The following is a 24,562-nucleotide window of genomic DNA, read 5'->3' as shown; positions in this document are numbered from 1 at the left end:
ACATTTCGTTTATCATGACCCGTAAATCATCTTCCTCCAACAGTGGGGCCGGTAATTCGTTATAGGTATTTTAGCAGAAAAAAAAGTAAAAAAAGAAAGGATCGAATAGAACCCTGGTCTCAGCAGTTTGGACGGAAATCATGAAATATGACTATTACGGATGCGTACGATAATGAAATGTTGTGTAACTCGCGATAAACACACACTCCAATCGTGAAAGAACAACTCAAGACTGGGGATAATAAATCAGGTCACAGTTCTAAAATGTCATCAGGGAGGTCTGTTTAGTGTCATAATCTCTAGAAATCCCTTCTACAACAATATTATTACATCCAAGGGATGATTAGGCGATGAGCTGAAGCTTCAGCGCGGAGCTATTAGGCCTTAGGTCGTTCTTGCCCGGACTCAGCTGCGTTCTTTATGTTGCAACTCATGGATGACACATTGGTATTGGGAGAACATAGTTGAAAAAATTCACATCAGAGGGCAGACTCATCCAGAATACACTGCTGAAAAGGAAATAATCCTCTGCAGGCAGGCAACTGAGAAAAAAAAAATTTGAATCGTCGGATATATCCGCATTCCCCACCGAGCAAGCGACTTCCAGCCGCGGATCTCGCCGCATCGCCCACCGAACGGGTTAATGAAAGATGAAGTATTTGAAAATTTAATGACTTGTGAAGAAGGAATGGCTTGGAGAGGATTTAATAATACGGGTTACAATTTCTTGGGGAATGAGAAACACGCATGTTTCAAAAATATTATTGGAAATATGTTGAAAGCTATGAAGAACTAAGGATGCAATATGAGCATTAGATTAAATTTTCTTCACAGTTATCTTGACTTCTTCTCTGGCAATCTTGGAATATTTCAGTGAAGAACATGCAGAAAGGTTTCATCAAGATATGAAGGAAATAGAAAATCATTATCAAGGCAGGTGGGATGAAGTGATGATGGCTGACTCTATAAAGAGATAATGTGGAGGGGGAAAAAAACCAACCCTGTGTATTCAGAAGATACAATTCACAATGCCTTATTTTCATAAAATACTTAAGAAAGGCTAACAAAACGTGGTAAAACTATATAAGACACTGCCTTAAAAATACACTCAAAAATATTATAAAAACTTTAAAAGTTAAAATCAAATTTAAAGCATATACAGTAGACGTCCGCTATAGCGAGGACGGCATGTAACGAGAACCCCGTTATACCAACAATGTTTTTCTGTCCCTTTAATATTCCTATACAAAACTGTGTATTATCCTTCGGTTACAGCGAAAGCCCTATCACTGACATATCCGTTATTACGAGCGATTAAGCGCGCACGACTTTTACCGTTACCGATATTTATGTACCCCAGTGATTATGTTGCATGCAATCGATTATCCTCGGTATAGTTTCCTCTCTCTGTCCATTAGTGAGTTCTCTTGTTGACATTCGAAGGCGATGTCGGAGTCGATTAGTAATACCCGTTGACTACTGTTCCGTAAAGAAAATTTGAAATGAAAAAGAACACATTTTTGTAATAAATGTGTAAATAATGTGTCTGATAACAGTTCTTAACTCGTTAAAAATACAGGCTGAGTAAATAATCGCTTAATTTTAATGCTAAATACTGCAATTAACTTAAAATGGGATACACCTCGAGATATGGCAGAGTGCATAATTGATTTCAGAGAGGTTAGTTTATATTTTCTTGCGTCTGGTTAAATTACGGAAAGATTATTATAATGTAAATTTATAGCGAGAAGGTTATCATTTCTCTACTGGCGCTTGAAGTATGTTTTCATCATATGCATAGTACGGTTAAGTTAGGATAGGTGACGCTGTTGAATAAGGAAAATGAAATGTTTGCCACAAAGTGCGATCGATCATTTTGGTATGGTATAGGTTTCTCACTATGTGCATTTGCGAGCTTTCTCATCGACATTCGAAGGCAATGTTGGAGTCTATTAATAATACCCAACGACTGCTGTTCTCTAAAGAAAATTCGAAATGAAAGAGGATACAAATTTTCGTAATAAATGCGTAAATAATGTGGCTGATAGCAGTTGTTAACTCGTTAAAAATAACGATCTCTTAATTTTAATTAAGTAAGAATGTGATACATGTGAAGATATGTCAGAGTACATCACTGATTTCAGAGGATAGTTCATATTTTCTTGCATCTAGTTAAATTTTGGAAAGGCTATTCACATGTAAATTTTTAGCCCGGTTAACTCATTTCTCTACATGCGTTTCAAATATGCTTTCATGACACATATACGGTTAGGTTGGGTGACGTCATTTGAAGAAAACTCTCCAAATTTTCTACGGGTTCTCGTCGATATTATGATGCCAATTTTAATTTAATGGTTATTAAACACTGGGAAATGTAGAATAACTGTGCAGCCGCAAGAAAATATGGCACAGGCCTAACTAAAGCCAATATCTGGCATCAGCGTGAAGACAAAGATTTCTCCAAATTCAAGACGACGTTTCTTTCCTCAGAATCTCATGTGAAAAATCAAGGGCTGTCTTGCATTCGCGGCCTAACAGTAATGAATACCACTGGCAACTACCGCGGTAACCACACTGCTTCTCTTCATCCCCGCATGCGCGCGCACAAAATTTGTTGACAATTAATGACCGCCTCTTTATTATACATCGCTAGTCGTGACAAATAGTTGTACAGTGGCTGTGTGTAACGTCACTGGATCTTGGGAAATAGTGAAGAGAGAATGACATTCTATTAGCCTCTACAAAAGCGTTTCTTGAATCTGCAGAATGGCATCAAAACATGTGAGCCTTCGAAATCTTAGAAAGGCCACGGCTACTCAGTGACAGACTTATAACGTGTCTACTGTACCCGAGTCTGAGTAAAATTAAGTTGTATAGAAAGCAGGAATATTTTCGTGACGGACAGTCGTAAAGATACGTGGAACATGTATTGCCAGCAAATTTTCAACGGGTTCTCGTCAATATTATGATGCCAATTTTAATTTAATGGTTATTAAACACTCGGAAATGTAGAATAACTGTGCAGCTGCAAGAAAATATGGCACAGGCCTAACTAAAGCCAATATCTGGCATCAGCGTGAAGACAAAGATTTCTCCAAATTCAAGACGACGTTTCTTTCCTCAGAATCTCATGTGAAAAATCAAGGGCTGTCTTGCATTCGCGGCCTAACAGTAATGAATACCACTGGCAACTACCGCGGTAACCACACTGCTTCTCTTCATCCCCGCATGCGCGCGCACAAAATTTGTTGACAATTAATGACCGCCTCTTTATTATACATCGCTAGCCGTGACAAATAGTTGTACAGTGGCTGTGTGTAACGTCACTGGATCTTGGGAAATAGTGAAGAGAGAATGACATTCTATTAGCCTCTACAAAAGCGTTTCTTGAATCTGCAGAATGGCATCAAAACATGTGAGCCTTCGAAATCTTAGAAAGGCCACGGCTACTCAGTGGCAGAGTTATAACGTGTCTACTGTACCCGAGTCTGAGTAAAATTAAGTTGTATAGAAAGCAGGAATATTTTCGTGACGGATAGTCGTAAAGATACATGGAACATGTATTACCAGCAAATTTTCAACGGGTTCTCGTCAATATTATGATGCCAATTTTAATTTAATGGTTATTAAACACTCGGAAATGTAGAATAACTGTGCAGCTGCAAGAAAATATGGCACAGGCCTAACTAAAGCCAATATCTGGCATCAGCGTGAAGACAAAGATTTCTCCAAATTCAAGACGATGTTTCTTTCCTCAGAATCTCATGTGAAAAATCAAGGGCTGTCTTGCATTCGCGGCCTAACAGTAATGAATACCACTGGCAACTACCGCGGTAACCACACTGCTTCTCTTCATCCCCGCATGCGCGAGCACAAAATTTGTTGACAATTAATGACCGCCTCTTTATTATACATCGCTAGCCGTGACAAATAGTTGTACAGTGGCTGTGTGTAACGTCACTGGATCTTGGGAAATAGTGAAGAGAGAATGACATTCTATTAGCCTCTACAAAAGCGTTTCTAGAATCTGCAGAATGGCATCAAAACATGCGAGCCTTCGAAATCTTAGAAAGGCCACAGCTACTCAGTGGCACAGTTATAACGTGTCTACTGTACCCGAGTCTGAGTAAAATTAAGTTGTATAGAAAGCAGGAATATTTTCGTGACGGATAGTCGTAAAGATACGTGGAACATGTATTGCCAGCAAATTTTCAACGGGTTCTCGTCGATATTATGATGCCAATTTTAATTTAATGGTTATTAAACACTCAGAAATGTAGAATAACTGTGCAGCTGCAAGAAAATATGGCACAGGCCTAACTAAAGCCAATATCTGGCATCAGCGTGAAGACAAAGATAGCTTAAAAAATGTGTAATCTACAAAAAATGCATTCAGTGGTCTGCAACAAGGACGCTTTAAAGAAGTCAAAAAGGAAATTGTGAGGTATGTGCACGAAAATGTGCAAAGGCGGAATGGCCATACCGTGGCGCAACAAACTAGTTCGTTGACCTTCAACGTCCATGATTAGGCCTATTAGGCCTAGCCGCTGAAGTCGGCCGAACCTGGCAAGTGAGATGTGTGTAGCGGTAGCGGTTATATCTGACGCTGAGTAAAAGTACCATAACGGTTTTATAGACAGCAAGAATATTTTCCTGACGGAGCGCCGTATTATAGACACACATGGAATAGGTATTGCCAGGAAATTTTCAACGGGTTCTCTTTGGTATTATGATGCAATTAAACTCGCAAAAATAAAGAATAATTGTGTAGGCGCAAAAAAATGCGGCATAACAAAAGCCAACGTTCGGCGTCTAAAAATGCGTACTTTACAACAAAGGCATTCATATGATTTTACAAAGCACTTTTTGAGCCAGATTAAAATTTTTTGAAGGAAAAGATGGGGTTCGTCTTGGATTCAGAGAAATATGGTACAGTCATTTTTTCAGAATTAATTAAACATACACATTCACGTAGTATCGGATTTCGAAAAATATCAAACAAATAAGCCTTAGTGTGGATATCATCCGCGGAAACGCAATTTTTGAACAGATTGCCATTTCATACCAATTTTAATGTGTATGATGGGTTTTCTGACTTTTATTTAAAAATCGGATATAACGACAATCCGCTACAGCGAATAAATTTTCCGCTGTTGAGAATTCTCGCTATAACGGACTTCTACTGTAACTAGTAGAAAGCAAACAACAGTAAAAAGACTAAAAGTGAAAGAGTTATTCAAATTAAACATTCATTTACTGTAAAAGAAGGGGTGTGATAGTCGAATAGCATCGCCATTGACTGCTCATCAAGGCGGTCATCGCTCGAATGCCAGTCAAAGCATGTGGAATTTTGAAATGAAAAGTCACATCCTTGTGGTTCAGATTCCATGTAAAATTGGAAGACCCACGACTATGATCCTTGATATCAACAATCGTGTAAAATTACAAACTTGCTTTATTGTACAAGAAAAAAATAGTTTAAAAGTAATTAATATAAAATATAAACAGTAGAAAAGGGTGCTGAAATCCATACTTTCATTTTAAAAGTTTGTATTGATGTAATTTTCAACTTGAAAAATATTAACTAATTTCTAAACATTTGAATAAAATTATACCTGTACCTTAGTCATAATTTTGTCTCTATGAGGAGTCGACCACTAATCTGAAGCAATCCACTCCATAATAAAACTCAAATCTAACATGGATGAAGCTGGAATTATACTGCAGGGGAAAATTTCCAATTCTGCAAACAAGCAAAGAATCAAGCTGGCAGTTTTGCAAAACTGCTGACATTGTGATCACAGCCATGGGACTTCCAGTTTTACATAGAATCCAAGCCACAGGAAGGTGACTTTTCTTTTCAAAATTCCACAAGCATTGGCTACAATCTGGACTCAACTGCCTTGGTGAGAAGCCAGTGATGACGATGATGCTGCTGCTGCTGAACTATCACACCACAACTGCAATGTTTAAATGTTAATCTGGCAACAACTATAAATTTAAATGAATTAATCCTGAGCATAAAACATGAATCCACAAGTGAAAAACTGACATGATCTTCAGAAGATTATAAACTGTTCCAGCTGCATGAAACTGAAAAACTGATAAACTCACCATCTATCCTCTGTATCAGTTCTTTTAATTGATTGACTTTGTGTTGAATTCCAAGCTGAGCAAAAATATAGTTGTCTTGTATCCCATCCAAGAATTTGGAGAGGCACCAGAATGAATCTGCTTCAATGATATCTCGTTGTTCTTTTGGTAAGGATGACACATTCCAGTTTTCAAGATCACCTTCTAATAAATAAAGAAAATGCATATATTAAAATCATAAAATCAAACAGTGGATGAAAATCTGTTAAATAAGGAGCTTGTTCATCATTCAAATACCTTAAGAATTTTACTTATCTCTCAAAATTTCCTGAACTGTTTTAACAAAAAATGATGTTTCGTTGGAATAACATATAGTTATAAATGGGATGGTGGTGGTGGATATGATGATAATGACGATGAGCAATATCAACAAAGAATGTACAGTATATTGGAGACTTTCATTTGTATCTCCATTCCTGAACAGAATAATGCCATGATTGTTTCAAGACTTCTTTCAGATCTTTCCTATTATCAGTACCTATTCTCCACATTATAAAGGCCAGAACCTATTTCTATCTGTCCCCAGTCCTACTCTGTATCCCTGCATCTCTAAGACTCCTTAGATATTCTTTCCTCACCACGATACTATGGAGGTCACTTCAAAACTAAACCACCACTTTTTAAATTTTTAATAAAGCCAATTATTTTTCTACTCCTTTGTTACACTTAGTTTACTGCTAGATCCTTTAGACACACAATACCACCACTATACATAATCTCCCTCCCGTCTATCTACTTATGTCACCTTGGAACAAGCTCATTTATTCCCGCATGGAGAAAGTCCCAAACCAGCATGTGTAAGACACTCTGTAACAGCCATCATGAGGGAACTGTTATCTTCAAACCTCTTTCCACGAAACAAGTCCTTCAGTTTACCAAAGAGATGGTAATCAGAGGGTCCCAGATCACAGCTGCAAGACTGAATTCCAAACTGAGCAAAAATATACAGTAGTTGCCTTGTATCCCATCCAAGAATTTGGAATTACTCAATAAATAATTAATTTGTCCATCCCAGATTTTGTATAGCATCATTGGTTTTCTGACTGACGTAGGATCGAGCACTGTTGTGCAATAGTGAACGAGTGCTATCACTACACCAAGCATAGGAAATGTAAACTAGAATGAAAGTGTTGCCATTGATGCTTTCACAGCCCGTACTTTCTTGACACGGCATAAGCCCAAAAGCCTATACAGCATCATAGAATGAAAGCGGTAAGGTTGCTTCTATGCACTCACATAGTTAATTTGTCCATTCCAGTTTTTTGATAGCATCCGTGCTTTTTTGACTGATGTAAGGTTAAGCAACGTCGTGCAACAGTAAAACATCCTCCAGATGTGGTCAAACACGATTCACTCTGAATAGGAAGCTTCTTTAACCCGGCAACGCCGTGCGGTACCATATAGTACCAGTGCGCCTTACTTCTGATTTTCTCATACTGATCCTTACTTGCGCCATAAATCTGGCAACTTCGCTTTACATTGTCAAGGAGATACTCTCTACAATGCCTAAAATCAACAAAAGGTTTTATTTGAGTATTTGTTTGCGGCAACAACTACTTGTAATTTGAGATCGTGTCGAGAGGAATAAAAATGACTACCCGTCTAAAGTAAGTTGCTTTACTTTGTTTATAAATATTGACAATCCGATTTTGTATCATGTGGTTTATTGTCTTGAAATATAAGTCCATGAATTGAAATAACAAGCAATTGGTCAGCATTCCTGTGTTAGCTGTTATGACACAAATTATTCTGTTGGTACCGTATGGTACCGCACGGCGCATACCATGCCTCTCTGTTTACTTCCTCCTCCTTACTTCTAAGGGTAACAATTCGTACTGTAGTTGCAAATAATGATTTATGTGTGTCATAAAACTCTATAATTGTAGATTTTACTTTTAAAAATTAAACGGCATGACATAGTCAACCACTGGAATCTTAGGTATTATCTGAGGAAGATGAAGGGGGTCTCGCATATAACCTTACGGGAGGTCAATCACGGGCACCAGCAGAAATAGTGCTAAAGCAACAAATTCCGCACAGGAGTAGATAATCCATGTCCGATAATGATTCATGGCCCGGGAAGAGAGCGAAATCATCACCTCATCCACCAGGTACCTGGATGGCGTATGGCCCAATTTCACTCCAATTCCCTAGAGCGAAATTTTCCACTTTTCGATATATGATGCCAACCGAAATATGAGGGTTTTCTTTACGATGAAATTATGAATTTCTTGTGCTCTGAAGTCAACAATTACCGGTATATGCTTTTTACAAACGAAAAATAACCCCGAAGAAATGAAAATTTCATTGGCATTTTCCTTCTAAGTGGCTATGTGTAAGTACCACAATCAGAAAAGGGTAGGTGCAAAATATTTATTACGACATATATATTTGGGTGGTATTTTAAGGTAAATAAATGCAGTTGTTTACACTTCTTAGTGTATCTGACACCTTGAGATTCAATGGCGTACATCACTATATCGCTCCGACAAACCAAAGCCGGAGCTGTGCGGCGAACGAATGCGAATTCCGCGGCCGCACAGAATGCGTCACGTGTAGTGTGGGCGTTTGTGTAAACAGCATTTTGCCATTCTAAACTAGTGAAGAGTGGAAATAGGTGACTAAATAAGAAAATCTGAAGTAATATTACTCATATTTCCTAAAGATATGTCACGTCTGAGCTAATGTTATATTTGGGAATTCCTAAAGGGATATCACAAATAAACACCGTTTCTTCTTTTGTTTATTGCTCAGTAATTTGTAAGTGATATTCTGTAACAATATTAAGCATTCAGTGTCATGGTATTCTAAAGAGGTAACAATTTTTATGTTCCAACCAAAAGCTATGTCAAGCGCCGTGCGGTACCGTACGGTACCAGGCCCTCATTTAAAAACCAACGATTCAATTTTTAGAAAAATGACTTTTAAATGTTCTCTGATATGTGAATGCTGGGAATATTAAACAAAAATTTAAAAAACGAAAATTGAAAACTCCGGCGTTCCCGGGTTAATGGTTGTCAAATATGCATTGGAATTATTGATAGTTCCTTCAGCCACAATGGCCAATAGAAGAAGTCCCTCTGAATCTCAGAAAATGGAAGTCATCACTTTTCCTGAGGTGTCAATTTGAATTTCATTTTGGGAGGCTAATTCACACGATGCCAATCCACTGACGGCCTCTTAATCTTTGGTTCAAAATAGTGGACTCTTGTTTCATCTTCCATCACAATTCTTGAAAGGCACTCATCCCTATTTTTGAACAACAACAAGAATTCACTGCAGACAGTATTTCTAGTTTCTTTATGAGCAGCTGTTAACATCATTGGAAACCACTCAGAGCAAATAATTTTTTCTACCCCAGTTGTTTCGGTTTTCTGCATATACTTGCAACCCCCAAGTACCAGTTGCTTTAACATTTTTCATACTGTTTGTTGTCCATAACCATGCTGTTAATGCGCTGCATATTCACAGGTGTTTGTGCAATGTGTGGTCTGCTACTGCGAGGAGAACCTTGAATCTTGATGTGCTTATTGTTGCCTGATAATCTCAGTGCTCAGGTCATTCCTACACTCCTGTTTTAACCTCTAGTAAATGTTTCCCACAGTCTCATTCTCACATCATAGGAATTTTCTAACACCATGTTGCTTCTGACAGACAGCCCAACGGCCAATTCAAACAAGCTGGTAGAAATAAATTTTTATATCAGTGGTAAGGGTGCTCCTCTCTACACTTCTTCTTTCTCTTTTCCCTTTATGCCCTCGCAGGCGTCGGGTCCTTCAGCCACTTCCCGTATAAAGTCCGGTCTAGTGCCAATCTTCTCAATTCTGCTGGAGTCTTTCCCCTCTTTCGTGCCAGGTCAAAGACATAGGTGTCCCACTCCAGCCTTGGTTGTTCCCTCCCTCTATTTTCCTCTGGTCTTGCTTGGAATATTTGTTTAGGCTTTCTTTCCTCTTCCATCCTCACCAGGTACCCCAACCAACCAAATTCCTTCTTTTCAATTAAACTAATCAGTGGTTCTTCGTTAAGACACTCTTCCCTTATCCTAGTATTTGTAACCATATCCCTCCTTGTCCTTCCAACTGTTTTATGCAAATACTTCACTTCTGTGGCAGTGAGTCTGTTCTCTAAATTACTCTGCAGTGTCCAGCTTTCAGATCTGTACGTCAGCAATGGAAGATATACTGATTTGTATATTCTCATGTTTGTTTTCCTGGTAATTTCTCTCTTTCTTATGATGGTATTATTAATATTATAATATAGATTGTTAGCTTTATGGATTCTGTGATTTATTTCAGAATCCACTTTCCCATCTGCTGTTATGATGCTGCCTAAATACTCAAACTGCTGAACCTGTTCTAAAATCTCTTTCTGCCACTCGATGCTAAGGACTTTTTGTTCTTTCCTAGCAAGGTGCATAACCTTACTTTTACTAACATTAACTTCCATCCCCCTGTCTTGGAGTGCGCACCCCCCATTCCATCACTGCCCTCTGTAATTTATCTCTATATGTTGCCAAAAGTGTGATATCATCTGCGTATACTAGTGCCCTTATCCATACTGGTCTTATCTTGAAATTTCCAACTTTGCATTTACTTGTTTGCCTCTTACGTTGTTTAATAACTTGATCCACGAATATTATAAAGAGTAGAGAACTAAGCCTGTCACCTTGCTTGACACCTCCTTCCATTGTAAATTCCTTTGAGGTTTGACCATTTATCCTCACTATACCTATAACCCTCCTGTATATACTTTTAATCACCCTAGTCACTTTGGGAGTAATATGTGCCTTCTGTAAAGCCATCCATAGCTCTTCTCTCGGTACTCTGTCAAATATAGTTAAAAAACAATGAAGGTATTTATTAAAACCACCTGTTCAATACTTTACATCCACTTATAAATAAATACCTTCATTGTTTCTTAACTATAAAAATTTTCAATACGGATCAATAATGAGGTTTATAACATGCAATACTCTGTCAAATGCCGACTTTAAATCGATAAAGGCTGCAAATAGTTCTTCCCGATTTAGGATTTTTTCTGCTGCATTTCTCAAACAGAAGATCCAATCTTGTGTTTGCCGATGGGATCTAAATCCAGCCTGTTCTTCTTCCAGTTCTTCCTCCACTTGCTCTCTAAGTCTCTTCTCTATTATAGTTGCATATAACTTCTGGAGAACTGATGCTAAGCATGTTGCTCTGTTATTATGACAGTCAGTTGAGCTTCCCTTCTTGTGAATGGGAACTATGATGTTCTGCTCCCAATCTTCTGGTATTTTCTCAGAGTCCCAAACTAATTTGAAGAAATCCCAGATCCATTTCTCTAGCTCTCTTCCTCCAAATTTCACACACTCCAGGTGAGTATTATCCCAGCCTGCTGCTTTACCAGTCTTGATTGCTATAATTACCTCATGCACTTCCTTCAATCTAATACCTTCTTCCTTTTCCCTCTCTCCACTGATATCCTCTTCCATTGGTGTCATGTCCACCATTCTATTGCCATCCTTGAAGGTTTCTGAGTAATATTCGCTCCACACTTCCAGGATGTCCCTTATGTTGGTTTTCAGCCTGTTATTTTTATCCTTAATGTTTCTCATTTTCTTTCCCCTTTTTCCCTTCAAGCTTTTCACCACATGCCAGAACGTTCTTTGGTTTTTCTTATAACTTTCTTTTATTTCCCTTCCGAACTGTTCCCAGGATTCCTTTTTAGCTTCCTTGACTGCTCTCCCTACTGCATTTCTTAGTTGTATATATGAATGGATGAAAACCATAACGGTATAAATAACATTTTGGTCATTCAGAGAAAAAGGCATATAAACATCTTAACACTCATATAAAACATGCTATTTGTAGTTATACCACCCATCACTAGAGCGCAGAATATTACCGCTATCACTTGTATCTATTTGCTGGTGAAAAGATACATCCCCCCGGAGTTACATTCTGCACTTAACTCATTTTTTAAAAACTGTCACTTATACCGTTATGGTTTTCAACCATTCATATGTTCCTTTGTCTTCCTCACTTTTGGATTTCATATATCTTTTCCATGTGTTCTTCTTGGCTGCAACCGCTTCCTTTACTATTTTGCTACACCATCTTGTCTGTCTCCTATTTCCTTTGACTCTGCTGATCTCGCACACCTCTGTAGCTACCTGGTTAATAGTCTCTTTCATCACCTTCCATTTGTCTTCTACGTTCCATATACCTCTGTGATTTTGCTCCTTCTGTATGAGTTTTTTGCTCAACTTTCTGTCATACTCACGTTGCTTGGAGATATCCTCTAAGACAGATACTTTCACTTTGACATAATTCATTTTTGTTGATTCTGGTATATATCTGAACCGGGTTTCCATTACCAATAAATGATGTTCAGTGTTGAGTTCCGCACTGCGGAATACCCTCACATCCATTACATCGTAGTGGGTATTCTTTGTGTATACATAGTTGTCTATTGTATTTCATACATTTCTGCTTATTGCCTCGAAGGTCATTTGGTGGATCCGTTTATGAGGGAAGAAAGAATTCCCTATTCGTATTTCGTTATCTATGCAGAACTCAAGCATTCTCTTCCCATTGCTGTTCAGACTTCTCTCTGCTCCATACCTACCCAAGCTTCCATGGCCCGAAATCATCTTATTCCCAATTCTAGCATTCCAGTCCCCCATTATTATAACCGATTCTATGGTATCTCTAGCTTTGTCCTCTGGAGGGCAGAGTAAAATGTCTCCTTTTCTATCTCATCACTATCTTCAGTAGGAGCATATATTAGTATGAGAGCAACTTTTCGGTTATTTTACAGATCCAAATCTAATCTCATTATCCTTGGGCTTACTGCCTTCCAATCCACCACTTTATTACTTAATTGTTCACTTGTGATAATTCCGACTCCTTCTTTAGCTCTACTTCTCTTATCTACTCCTGAATATCTCGGAACATATACCTGGTCCAGTTCCATCTCCACTGTTCCCTTTTTCTTCACTTCACTGATCCCGAGAATTTCGAGTTTGTACTTCTTCATCTTTTCTACCACTTCCACTTCCTTGCCTGTCAGAGAGGTAATATTCCAGGTTCCGATTCTCATATTCCGTTTCTAACCAATTCATCATCTTGTGATCCGCCCGGCTTCAAATTTGATATTTCTCTGAATTGATTTGAAATTCACTTCATATGGGTAATTAACCCTGTGATGGAGCTAGGGCAGAGAGAGGGCTGCTCCCTTGAAGCCTCTGTCCTTGCTTGATTTTCTTTCTGGGTTTACTCCCATAGCTTCTGGGTCAAAACCCTATCCACGAGGCAGTGGATTGCCTCAGTTGATCTGCGGGTGCTTACATGGCATAACCTTATTCGCACCTTCCCTGCATATCTACAGGAACTTCCCCTATCAGCCATTGGGACGCGCCATGTCGGGGTTGAGGCCCCCCATCCCAGTCTGTTCCTTTAAGAGTACTGACTGGCTCCTACTCAATTCAGAACCAGGCACGGCCTCTCTATTGGATAAATAATAATTTAATGTTATTGACTTTACGTCCCACTAACTACTCTTTTACGGTTTTCGGAGACGCTGAGGTGCTGGAATTTAGTCCTGCAGGAGTTCTTTTTCATGCCAGTAAATCTACAGACACAAGGCTGACGTATTTGAGCACCTTCAAATACCACCGGACTGAGCCAGGATCGAACCTGCCACTTTGGGGTCAGAAGGCCAGCGCCTAACCGTCTGAGCCACTCAGCCAGGCTATTCGATAAATAAAAAAGGTGTAGAAACCAAATGGGCCTGTAAAGAAACATGGTGTAATTTTGTTTTGTTTTTGAGTGATCTTTGTATTTGTAAATTTCTTAGCTTTTACCTCCGGATTATGAACTGGGAAACTGAAGCCTGCCCAGTGGCTTTAATGTAACACACAGTTCGTATAAAAACTGTAAGTCTATAGGCAAGAAACTACTACTTAAAGGACCGGGCGAGTTGGCCGTGCGCATAGAGGCGCGCGGCTGTGAGCTTGCATCCGGGAGATAGTAGGTTCGAATCCCACTATCGGCAGCCCTGAAGATGGTTTTCCGTGGTTTCCCATTTTCACACCAGGCAAATGCTGGGGCTGTACCTTAAGTAAGGCCACGGCCGGTTCCTTCCAACTCCTAGGCCTTTCCTATCCCATCGTCGCCATAAGACCTATCTGAGTCGCTGCGACGTAAAGCCCCTAGCAAAAAAAAAAAAACTACTTAAAGGAGAACATAACACAGAAACAAAAACACATACTGCGTTATTCATTGCTAAATATGTAATATGGGAAATTAATAACAATGCTGTTAATCCGGTGCCTCTACGTCCAACCAGTAATGTGTGGAAGTAAATAACATTCGTCTGTATCAGTTTGAGCTAGAATGAACAACGTCTGCTGATGTCCATTCAGATAGGCCGAGCAGGCACGCAAATTTGGTGTAAATGTAATGTGTGTACCATCATGCATGCGAATAAAGAAAGTGTATGGTATTGTGAATTGGACAATGTAAAAGCAGTGAAATCACAGAAATGCCTCCTTTACAACGCTTATTTTAGACCGTGAAGCGTTGACAATGACACGGCATAACGTGGGCTTAAAAACAAAGAACAGGGCTAAAAAATGTTTACTGACAATTTTAAATCCATCAAATAGAACATGGCATTTTATTTGTTACAAACAATTCACTCCCTGGGTAAATTCATGGACTGTGACTGGTAAACAGAACAGAGTTATCAACACCATAAGGAACACATTTCCAGAACCTGATGGCACCAATGTGGGCTTCATGTTGTAAATTAAATCGGTAGAATGACGTCAGAGTTTCCTAAGATTGTTTAATGTGTGATAAATATAGATAATATATTATTCTGACATCACTAATATCACTTTCACTGTCACTTTAATCAGGTTCATAGAAACTGTAGTTCAAATGTTCTGCCATTATGCCACTGTTCAGGGCTAGGCCAGAAACTGCAACATCTAAGTATTTTCAAGCTATTTCCTTCCTAACTCACACTGTATTTCTAAACTGCATTTATATCTGTTTGGTAAAATATTTTCACTTATATAATTCTGAATGTGTCAACAAACACGTTTTGTCTTTTAAACTTTCTGTCCTGCACTTTTTAGTTGCTGACTAGTACTCCCACAGTGTATTTTGTGAAGTGCCTTCTGTACGATTTAGCATTCCTGCATGAGAAGTATCACCATATGTCAGTGCCGGACATCTTAATGAAGGAACAGCCCCAACTTCAATTTTGGACCTTGTAGCATTTCCGTAGGCATCAACTTCATTTTCAAAAGTTGCGTTTCAACATATTCTGTATTTTTAAAATTCACTGAACATATAGTACCTCCCTTACGGGGAGAAAATTGTTTCCTCTCACAAAATTCTACCCACCTGCTAAATCTACGAGGCGACTTACTTCAATTTGGAAATCTATGGAAATGTGTTTTTCCTCTCAATAGTTTCAGTTTCTACTCATTGTGTTCTTACAGCCATACACACTACAGGTAGGCATTTCGACAAACGGTTATCATATTCGATTGTAATAAACAACACTTCGCCGGGCGGGTTGGCCATGCGGTTAGAGTCGCGCAGCTGTGAGCTTGCATCCAGGAGATAGTGGGTTCGAATCCCACTGTTGGCAGCCCTGAAGATGGTTTTCCATGGTTTCCCATTTTCACACCAGGCAAATGCTGGGGCTGTACTTTAATTAAGGCCAAAAAAAAAAAAAAAGGAAAGGAAAAACACTTCAAATGAATGGAAGAGTGGCAGCGCGCGTATTGTGCCAATCACCTGTATGGAGAAGTTAGCCCATTAGCCCACTCAGCGCTTACAGCACAGTGACGTCAGAATTACTCGTGTTTCCTTTGTTTACCGGCCTGCAGAGTGGCACACACACAAAGCAAATATAGATGTTGAACACTGCCCGATACACTCTTTGATTTTGACGTAATTTCACTTTTTTGTTTTGGCCTCCTTTAAGAGCAGATCATAATAAGCTTAGCACCAAATTTCAAGCCAACTGGCAATTAATATGATATTTAGAGGAATTTGAAAGCATTTAGATTATTTTCCAACCAATACCATAGCATATGAACTCTCTTCATGAATGTAAAACACACAGACAGAAGTAAGAAACACCAAAATGGCATGTTCTAACACTCAAACAAAACCCACTGTATCACTAATACTGCTTGGTACTAGTAATTAATTTGCAAATGAGCAGTACAGAGTGGTGTCATGCAGAACACGCTCTACAGTATGCTGAGTTCATATTAATTTTGTTGAGCATGACCATGAATGAAAGGCGAGGTGAGCTATATTTGTTCGACCTTGTACTTTGATACTCCTTCACGCACTATCTCAGTCACGGGTACAAGCGATTCCCGCTCTGTCCTTGTTTCTACTAATGGTGGAAGAAAGTGGTAAGACATTAACAATATCGACTTTTCCAAAATTAGCACCGATATTAATCAGTTCTTGCCCTAATTATTTAAAATCTTCTCCAGCAACAGTGTTGAATGGTGGGAAATCTTTGGCACACATGAAAACACATGTGCTAGTTATGGTTTCCATTTTATTGCTGGGCAAAACTACTTGAGAAGCTCTAGCATGAAATAAGTTGTACCAGAGTTTTATGCTTTTCACAGGAGACATAACCTGTCTCCTGACTGTCTGCAATTCCAAAGATCAGAACTGATCCCATCTCTCTTGATTAAGTTATATTCACTGTTTTGAATTATAGCCATAACACTGGCTGTCAATTCACGTGGCATGTGAACTTCAGCTCAAAACTAATGGTTAACTCAACCATTCCATCATCCTTTTATACTTCCAAATTCCTGGCCTTTGCTCTTTGTAAACAAGGGCTTACTCATCTCAGGATGAACCTAACTGCTTGCAACGTCAGTAAAGCAAACAAGGTCATCCTTCCTAGTCAGCAAATTTTGCTTTGAACATGCCCTGTCGAACGAACTGGAGTTAACTTGGGCATTTTAGATTACATGTTTCACTAAGGTGTAATGGTGGTTGCATATGCAGCAAGGCACATCTAGCTCCATCTTGGTTACCCAACTCAAGTTCGAACAATGCACGCCATTTGTACAGAGATCAGTTTAGCAAGCGACAGTTGACATCACGATCATATCCACAGCACCTCCAGTTTTATATAGAATTCAAACCACAGGGATGCACCGTTTCATTTCAAGAATCCCAAATATATCGGTCCAGACTTGAACTACTGCTGCCTTGACTACTATGCCAATCATATATCGAACCCCAGAGATTAGTTTAACAACATTCCTAGGCTGTTGGTTATCATAACAGAATAATGACTAAGAGGGTCTGGGTTCAATTCCTGGGTCAGCTAACAATGTAAACATCATAGCATGAAACTGGAACACGATTGCTAAACCTCATTCAGAAAGAAAGGAGCTTTCTCAATGTTATCTATACCAGGTGGAGGAATAGAAAGGAAATGGCCTCGCTAACACATATAAGCTCGGGATCCCTAACCAATGGGCCTCAGCAATCCTAGCCAAGACCCCCAATCATGAGGAGAGTGAATATGATTCATGTCCATTAAAAAGAAAAGAGAAAAAATATCAGTGGAAGCTAATTATGAACACAGTCAATCCTTATAAAAATCAAAGAGTACAATTAATGTACTTGGTATTATATTAATAGCAAAGCAGCTGGAATCTATTACATTACGGGGAGTAATAATGTTACTGTGTGTTCGCAGACACCATACCGATAATAATGATGATCACTGCATCATTAAAACATGGGATGGAAATCTGCAAATGTTTGAGAGCTGAGGAACAGACAGTGAGCAAGAAGATAATACACCTAGCGTTGATTGCCATTTGTCCTCCCCTTGCTTACACTTTACAACAGAAAAGCAAGACAAATATAATACCAAAAAGGCAAGTCAAATAGTATGATTAATATCAGCTCAACAGTGTTACAGAAATAATCAGACAAACTTACCACTTGGAATTACTTCTTGTAAAAAGACCACATAAAAGGGAGTAACAAGGTCATTGATCCCCTGGACATAGCCTGATGCTGGATGCCGGATTGCCCATATAAACAAAATCCTCTCAAACATCTCTTGCACTGTCTTTTGTTGAAATAAAGCAATCAAAGGGCTCATTCGAGGTATATCAATGTGAATCTAAAATTTTAAAAGAGAACAGCATTAAGAATTTAGAACATTATAACCAAAGAATTCTTGCCTCAATTGCCTCAAGAGTCAAGAATCACATTACAGAGCCGATGATAGTATAAAAAATACCATCATTCAGATCAATGACATCAAAGTTCACATTTAGAACTAAAAAAAGGTAAAAAAGTTAGAGGTATGAATATTGGAAATTCTTACTGTTGTGCAGTTTTCTATTCATATACCTGACAAGAGAGCATTCTAGTAGAAACAAATCTATGGAACCCATCTAACTGTGAAGCTTGTCACAAACCTTGTCACTCACTAGAAATAAATACATTTGTCCAACCTTTTTTTAGTTTCTAAATACTTGAGAGCAAGCTTATGCCAACATTAACTATATTTATCTATCCGTAAAATAAGTGTGCATATTACCAAAATGGTATGCATCTATAAACTGACGTAAGTAAAGAAAGTTTCAAATTTAGTAAAATTTCTAGATAATCCAGAACCATTAAGTTCCTCTAACTGAAAAAGAAATGTAATATATTGCTATTAAAATGCATGCTGTATTTGCCACTACCGGAAAAGTTGAATTAATAAACGTCACTGTTAGTCCGTATTGAACCAAGATTACAACTTTTATTATAATTTTGGATCCACCTTATTCAATACATAAATTTGTTGCGTAGATGTAATTACAACATATAATATATTTTTCAATCAGTACTAGTTTCAACGCCCCACTGCATCGTCATCAGCCGATAGAAGTTTGTAGAAAAGTTGACAATCATATAAGTTCATCAACGTCAAATTCATTACAATTTAAAACCATATTAAAAACATGAAACTGTGTTAAAAATATACTGTCTCTAAGTTCATATTTTCAACAAGTCAAAGACTTGTGAGTCTTATGCCATAAACTGATAAATACATATTGGAAACCGGTTTGCTCACTTATGATATAAAGTGGATTTAAAAAAGAACAGCAAATCTATATATATAAAATAGTTTGTCCTGACTGACTGACTGACTGACTGACTGACTGACTGACTGATTCATCATCGCCGAGCCAAAACTACTGGACATAATGAAATGAAATTTTGGGTATACATTCATATTAAGATGTAGGTGCTCGCTAAGAGAGGACTTTGGATATACCGTCGCTAAGGGGGTGAAAAGGGGGGTGAAATTTTAAAATGAGTGAATCTATATCTCAAAACATTAAAAGTTTACAAACGTAAAAATTGGTATTTAGAATCTTCTTTAAAATAAGGAAATACATATTTTTTTTGTTTTCGGAAAATCCCAATAGGAGGGGTAAAAAAGGGTGAAAAAGGGGTTGAATGCCTTTAATCAGGATACCGGTACTTATATCTCAGAAACTGAATGTATTACAGACCTGTAAATTGGTACTTTTGATCTCTTTTAAAAATAAAGAAACACGTATTTTTTTGTTTTTGGAAAATCCAATTAATGGGAGTGTGGAAAGGGGGGTGAAATTTTTAAAATCAGTGTATCTATATCTCAAAACTTTGAAAGTTTACAGATGTAAAAATTGGTATTTAAAATTTTCATTAAAAATAAAGGAACACGTATTTTTTTGTTTTTGGAAAATCCCAATAGGAAAGGTGGAAAGGGGTGAAAAATGGGTTGAATGCATTTAATGAGGATACTTATATCTCAGAAACTGAATATATTACAGACCTGAAAATTGGTGTTTAGGATCTCCTTTAAAAATAAAGAAACACGTATTTTTTGTTTTTGGAAAATTCAATTAATGGGGGGAAGGTTGGGAGGGGTGAATTTTTAAAATGAGTGTATCTATATCACAAAACTTTTAAAGTTTATAGATGTAAAAAATTAGTATTTAGAATCTCCTTTAAAAATAAAGAAACATGTATTTTTTGTTTTCGGAAAATCCCAATAGGAGGAGTGTAAAAGGGTGAATAATGAGTTGAATGCCTTTAATGAGGATACATATATCTCAGAAACTGAAGATATTACAGAACTAAAAATTTGTATATGGGATCTCCTTTAAAAATAAAGAAACACAAATTTTTTTGTTTTTGGAAAATCCAATTAATGGCGGTTAAACAGGAGTGACATATTTGGGTGAATTTTTTGAAAGACAGTATCTATAGAATATATGAGAAACGTAGAATGTTACAGACGTAAAAAGTGATATTTGGAATCTCCTGTAAATGTAAAGAAACATAGGCGATTTGTTTTTGGAAACTCTTCTTAAGAGGAACTAAAAAGGGGGTTAAATTTTAAAATGAGAATTTATACAGTATATCTCAAGAAACTTAACATGTGACAGAGGTGAAAAATGGCATCTTTATCTCTATAAAAATAAGGAAACTAGTATTTTTAGTTTTCGGATATATCACTTGGGTGGAGGGGGGGTAAAAGTGACTGAAAATGGTGGTGATTTCTTTTAATTACGCTACTGTTATCTCAAAAATGAAGATGTTACAGACGTGAAATTTGATATTTTGAATCTTCCTTAAAAGTAAAGAAGCACAAATTCTCGGAAAATCCAACGAATGGGGAGGGGGAGGTGAAAGAATTGAAAAAATTATTGACTTAATTGTATGAGAATACTTACATCTAATAAAAACTAAAGTTGTTAGGGCCTACAGACGTGAAAATTGGTATTTGGATCTCCTTTAAAGACAAAGAAAAGCCCGATTTGTGGGGGGGGATCATCTTGGGAGGCGTGAGTGAAAAGGAGTTGAATTCCTTTCACGAGGACACATAAATCATAAACTGAAGAAGTTAGAGTTGTGATAATTGGTGTTTAGAAGATCCTTTACTATTAAAGAAACAAGTATTTTTTGCCGGAAAATTCACTTGAGGGGGGGGGGGGGAGGAGGGTGAAAGTGAAAAAAAGTGAATTATCTTAATCTGAAAACTGAAGGCAATAGACGTAAACAATGGTGTTTGGAATTTCCTTTAAACATAAAGAAGCACGCCTTCTTTTAGTTCTTTTTTTTTGGGGGGGGGGGGGGGGGTAAATAAACTTAACGGCAGTGGGGTGTAAAAGGAGTTGAGACCAATTGATTTTACTGTTCATAATATATTTATAAGGAGCCTCCATTGCTCAGGCGGCAGCGCAGCAGCCTCTCACAGCTGGGTTCTGTGGTTCAAATCCCGGTCTCTCCATGTGACATTCGTGCTGGACAAAACGGAGGTGGGACAGGTTTTTCTCCGGATACTCCGGTTTTCCCTGTCACCATTCATTACAGCAACACTGTCCAATATAATTTCATTTCATTTGTCATCCATTAATCATTGCCCCAGAGCAGTGCGACAGGTTTCGGCTGCCGGCACAATTCCTATTGTCGCCGCTAGATGGGGCTTTTTTCATTCCATTCCTGACCCTGTCGAATGGCTGGAAACAGGCTGTAGATTTTCAATGTACTTATTCTGATCATAAACCGATCATTTTTAATCTTTCCTGGGTTCGTTTTCAAGAGCCATCTTCCCCTTCGGGGAAAGCTCTTAGATTACAGTACCTTCTACTGGCATATAAATAAAAATTTAAACACATTTGAAATAAACGATAGGAATGAGATTGACCGTCCAGTTTTTCACCTCTATAATAAGGTCAATAATGCACGGAAGTATGTCATTCGTATGGCCAGAAATCCCCCACACTTGCCTACGCGCGACAATGGTGCTGGTCACATTCTCAACAATGACAATGGCAGCAGATGTAATTTACCGCCAAGTAGCGGTCTTGCATCTTGCTGTTCGGTCCAGAACATCTATAATAATAATAATCATAATAATAATAATAATAATAATAATAATAATAATGTTAATGTTCTGGACCGTCGTCAAATGTGCGGACCGCGCTGGAAACGGGTCCTGGACGGGTAATGACTAAGAATGCGGTGCGGCTGCGGGTTCAGAACCGTCAAGGCACCTAAGACGACACCACGCAGGATCTCCTGAAGGATTTCATCCATATTAAAAATGCTTATACGAAAAGATGGCAAAGATTTAGGGACGCAACTGACCGGGTGGAATACCTGGACCTAGCCCGGGAAGTACGAAATCGATTGCTGGAATGAAACATAGAAAAATGGAGGGAGACTTGTCGTAATTTATTAGAAAACGAGTCAGATCGCGAATTTTGGCGGATTCTCGCAGAAAACGAGTCAGATTGCGAATTTCGGCAGGTTATATATCTAAAACAATAAGCATTCAATTATAAATTTCAGTATAATACCGTAGCGAAGCACGGGTACCTCGCTAGTTATAGAATAGAATAGTCTCGAAACACTATGTGCGTAATTTATCGCACTTCTTAAAACTTGACGTAGTATCGTAGTAGAAATAATTCAATAAAAACTACAGTGTCCCTTTAATGGAGCACTACTGTCGGATTTTTTATTATGGACACTCGAGTTTAGGCTTTAATTACAAACGAACCAATAGGCCTATTGCAATACGAGTTATACCAATATTTTCCTTGTTTAATTCTACGTTAGCGTATATAAGACACATTGTTTTCAAAGTTTATTAAATATTTTTTATTTGTGGTTGTAATAAATATTGCACAAGTTTTTGGCTTCTTCTCTAGGAAGCGCTCACATAGGAATATATACTAGGAAAACTACTTGTCTGATGGTAATGAAATTTTTATATGTTATAACCACATGTATTTGTTGTGTAATACTCAAGTTACAATTTTTTTCAACAACCCAGAAAAAAGTTCTTATCATTTTTCTAAAGCAACTCTTTCTCAGCACAGGATAAACGTACAGCAGCAAACTGGGACTTGTTTTGAAGCACTCAGTCATGGTTATCAGAAACTACAAAAAATGTAACCGTACAGTGTGGTACCGAATTTATGAAGAATAATATTGAAAGGAGGTTTTGTGTACGCCGGACCGTGCGATTAACAGCAGGCTGGGTGGAGAAACCGGGCGCAGTGTTGCCGCGTTCAGAAGTAATCACGCGCGCAACGAACACAGCTTTTCGTTTATTTTCAACCTTTAATGTTATTTCCTCTCATAAATTCCACTTCCCATCACCTTTTCTCATAAGGGTTTTGGACCTTCGATGGCAAGTTTAAAAATGGTTCACTTCCTAATTTAGAAATATCACACTGTACAATTTTTACAAGAATTATTTGCATTATTATTATTTACATATATTTCCAATATTTAATTCTATCAATTTTCTTCGTCTGAAAAACCACTGTGTTCTGATGAATCTGTGCTGCTGTCATTCATGCTGATTGTGACTGGCTCGAAATAAGGGATATTTTCAGACAGTCCATCTTTTTCCCAGTAGTGGTCTTCAATCTTCTTAGCGTGTTTAATACACTGTTTCCAGAGTTCAGCGATCACGGTACGTAAGGCTTCTTGGCATAACGTGTTAATTTTTCCATACCGTAGTAGTCTATAATTTTCAAGAGGCAATAAACCTCCATGGCTGCTTTCAGTGTTGCAAACAGTCGGACGGCGAAGGATTCGAGGACTTCCTAGGTCTCAGTATGTTGCACCTATCTCGAAGAGATAGATGTTTGTGTTGTGCCGATACCGGTGTCTCATTCGAGTCTCCTCTGTCGGCCTTTTGTGTTTGTTTTCTGTTGTGTGTTTTGTTGGTATAAATAATTTATCTGTTGTGTTTTAGATTCTCAGTATATTGATTGATTTCGTGTTGCAATGAACTTATGTGTGTGTTTGTGTGTTGTGGTCACCCATCCAGTGGGTGACCACTCCCAATGTTGCTTAACTGTCTATGTATAGTGTATCAGTGTGTGGTAGTGTTTTATAAATGTGTCAGGTGCCTGGGGCAAGATGCTCATTCGGTGACATGGCTAGCACAGTGTTTTTAGTATACGATGTGGCTCACCCTGTTAGAGCAGAGTTTGCCTAGCTTGGTGTTGCGTTAGGGAGTCTGCAACGCTACATCGTATTTTAGGTTCGCAACTTGCTCTTTTGAATTTTAAAAGTACAAGTATCTGCGGATGTTATATGAATGAGTTCACAGCATCTGTGGATGTTAAATTTGGAAAGGACAGCATTACTATTTAGCAGCTTTTAGTATGTAGTGCTCCCGCCTCGGTTTCCGAGTGTTCCAGTGCTTTTGAAAGGAAGTGAGGTCTTTGCTTTTCACTGGGCGGGGAGAGTTGCTGGGCGGGATTTTTAGTTGAGAATCAATTGCTTGGCAGGCATAGTGGGATATAAAGGCTGATTCGGGGCTGTTAGTAACTTGGTGA

The 24,562-nt window shown here is 38.2% G+C and overlaps 1 protein-coding gene across 5 annotated transcripts in view; it reads right to left on the bottom strand.

Annotated features, from left to right (window-relative positions):
* LOC136864204 (TBC1 domain family member 22B) overlaps positions 1–24,562 on the bottom strand; it is a 276,001-nt gene that overhangs the window by 70,354 nt on the left and 181,085 nt on the right. For all 5 annotated transcript variants that reach the window (XM_067140892.2, XM_067140888.2, XM_067140893.2 and 2 more), the window contains 2 exons: positions 18,147–18,333; positions 6,115–6,297 (listed from right to left, as the gene is read on the bottom strand). In XM_067140892.2, coding sequence (XP_066996993.1) covers positions 6,115–6,297; positions 18,147–18,333 — 370 coding nt within the window. The remainder of the gene's footprint in view (positions 1–6,114; positions 6,298–18,146; positions 18,334–24,562) is intronic.

This window comes from Anabrus simplex, chromosome 2 (genome assembly GCF_040414725.1).
Source record: "Anabrus simplex isolate iqAnaSimp1 chromosome 2, ASM4041472v1, whole genome shotgun sequence".
Taxonomy (NCBI): domain Eukaryota; kingdom Metazoa; phylum Arthropoda; class Insecta; order Orthoptera; family Tettigoniidae; genus Anabrus; species Anabrus simplex.
The sequence above is the reverse complement of the archived record's forward strand: the minus strand, read 5'-3'. Positions and strand labels throughout refer to the sequence as shown.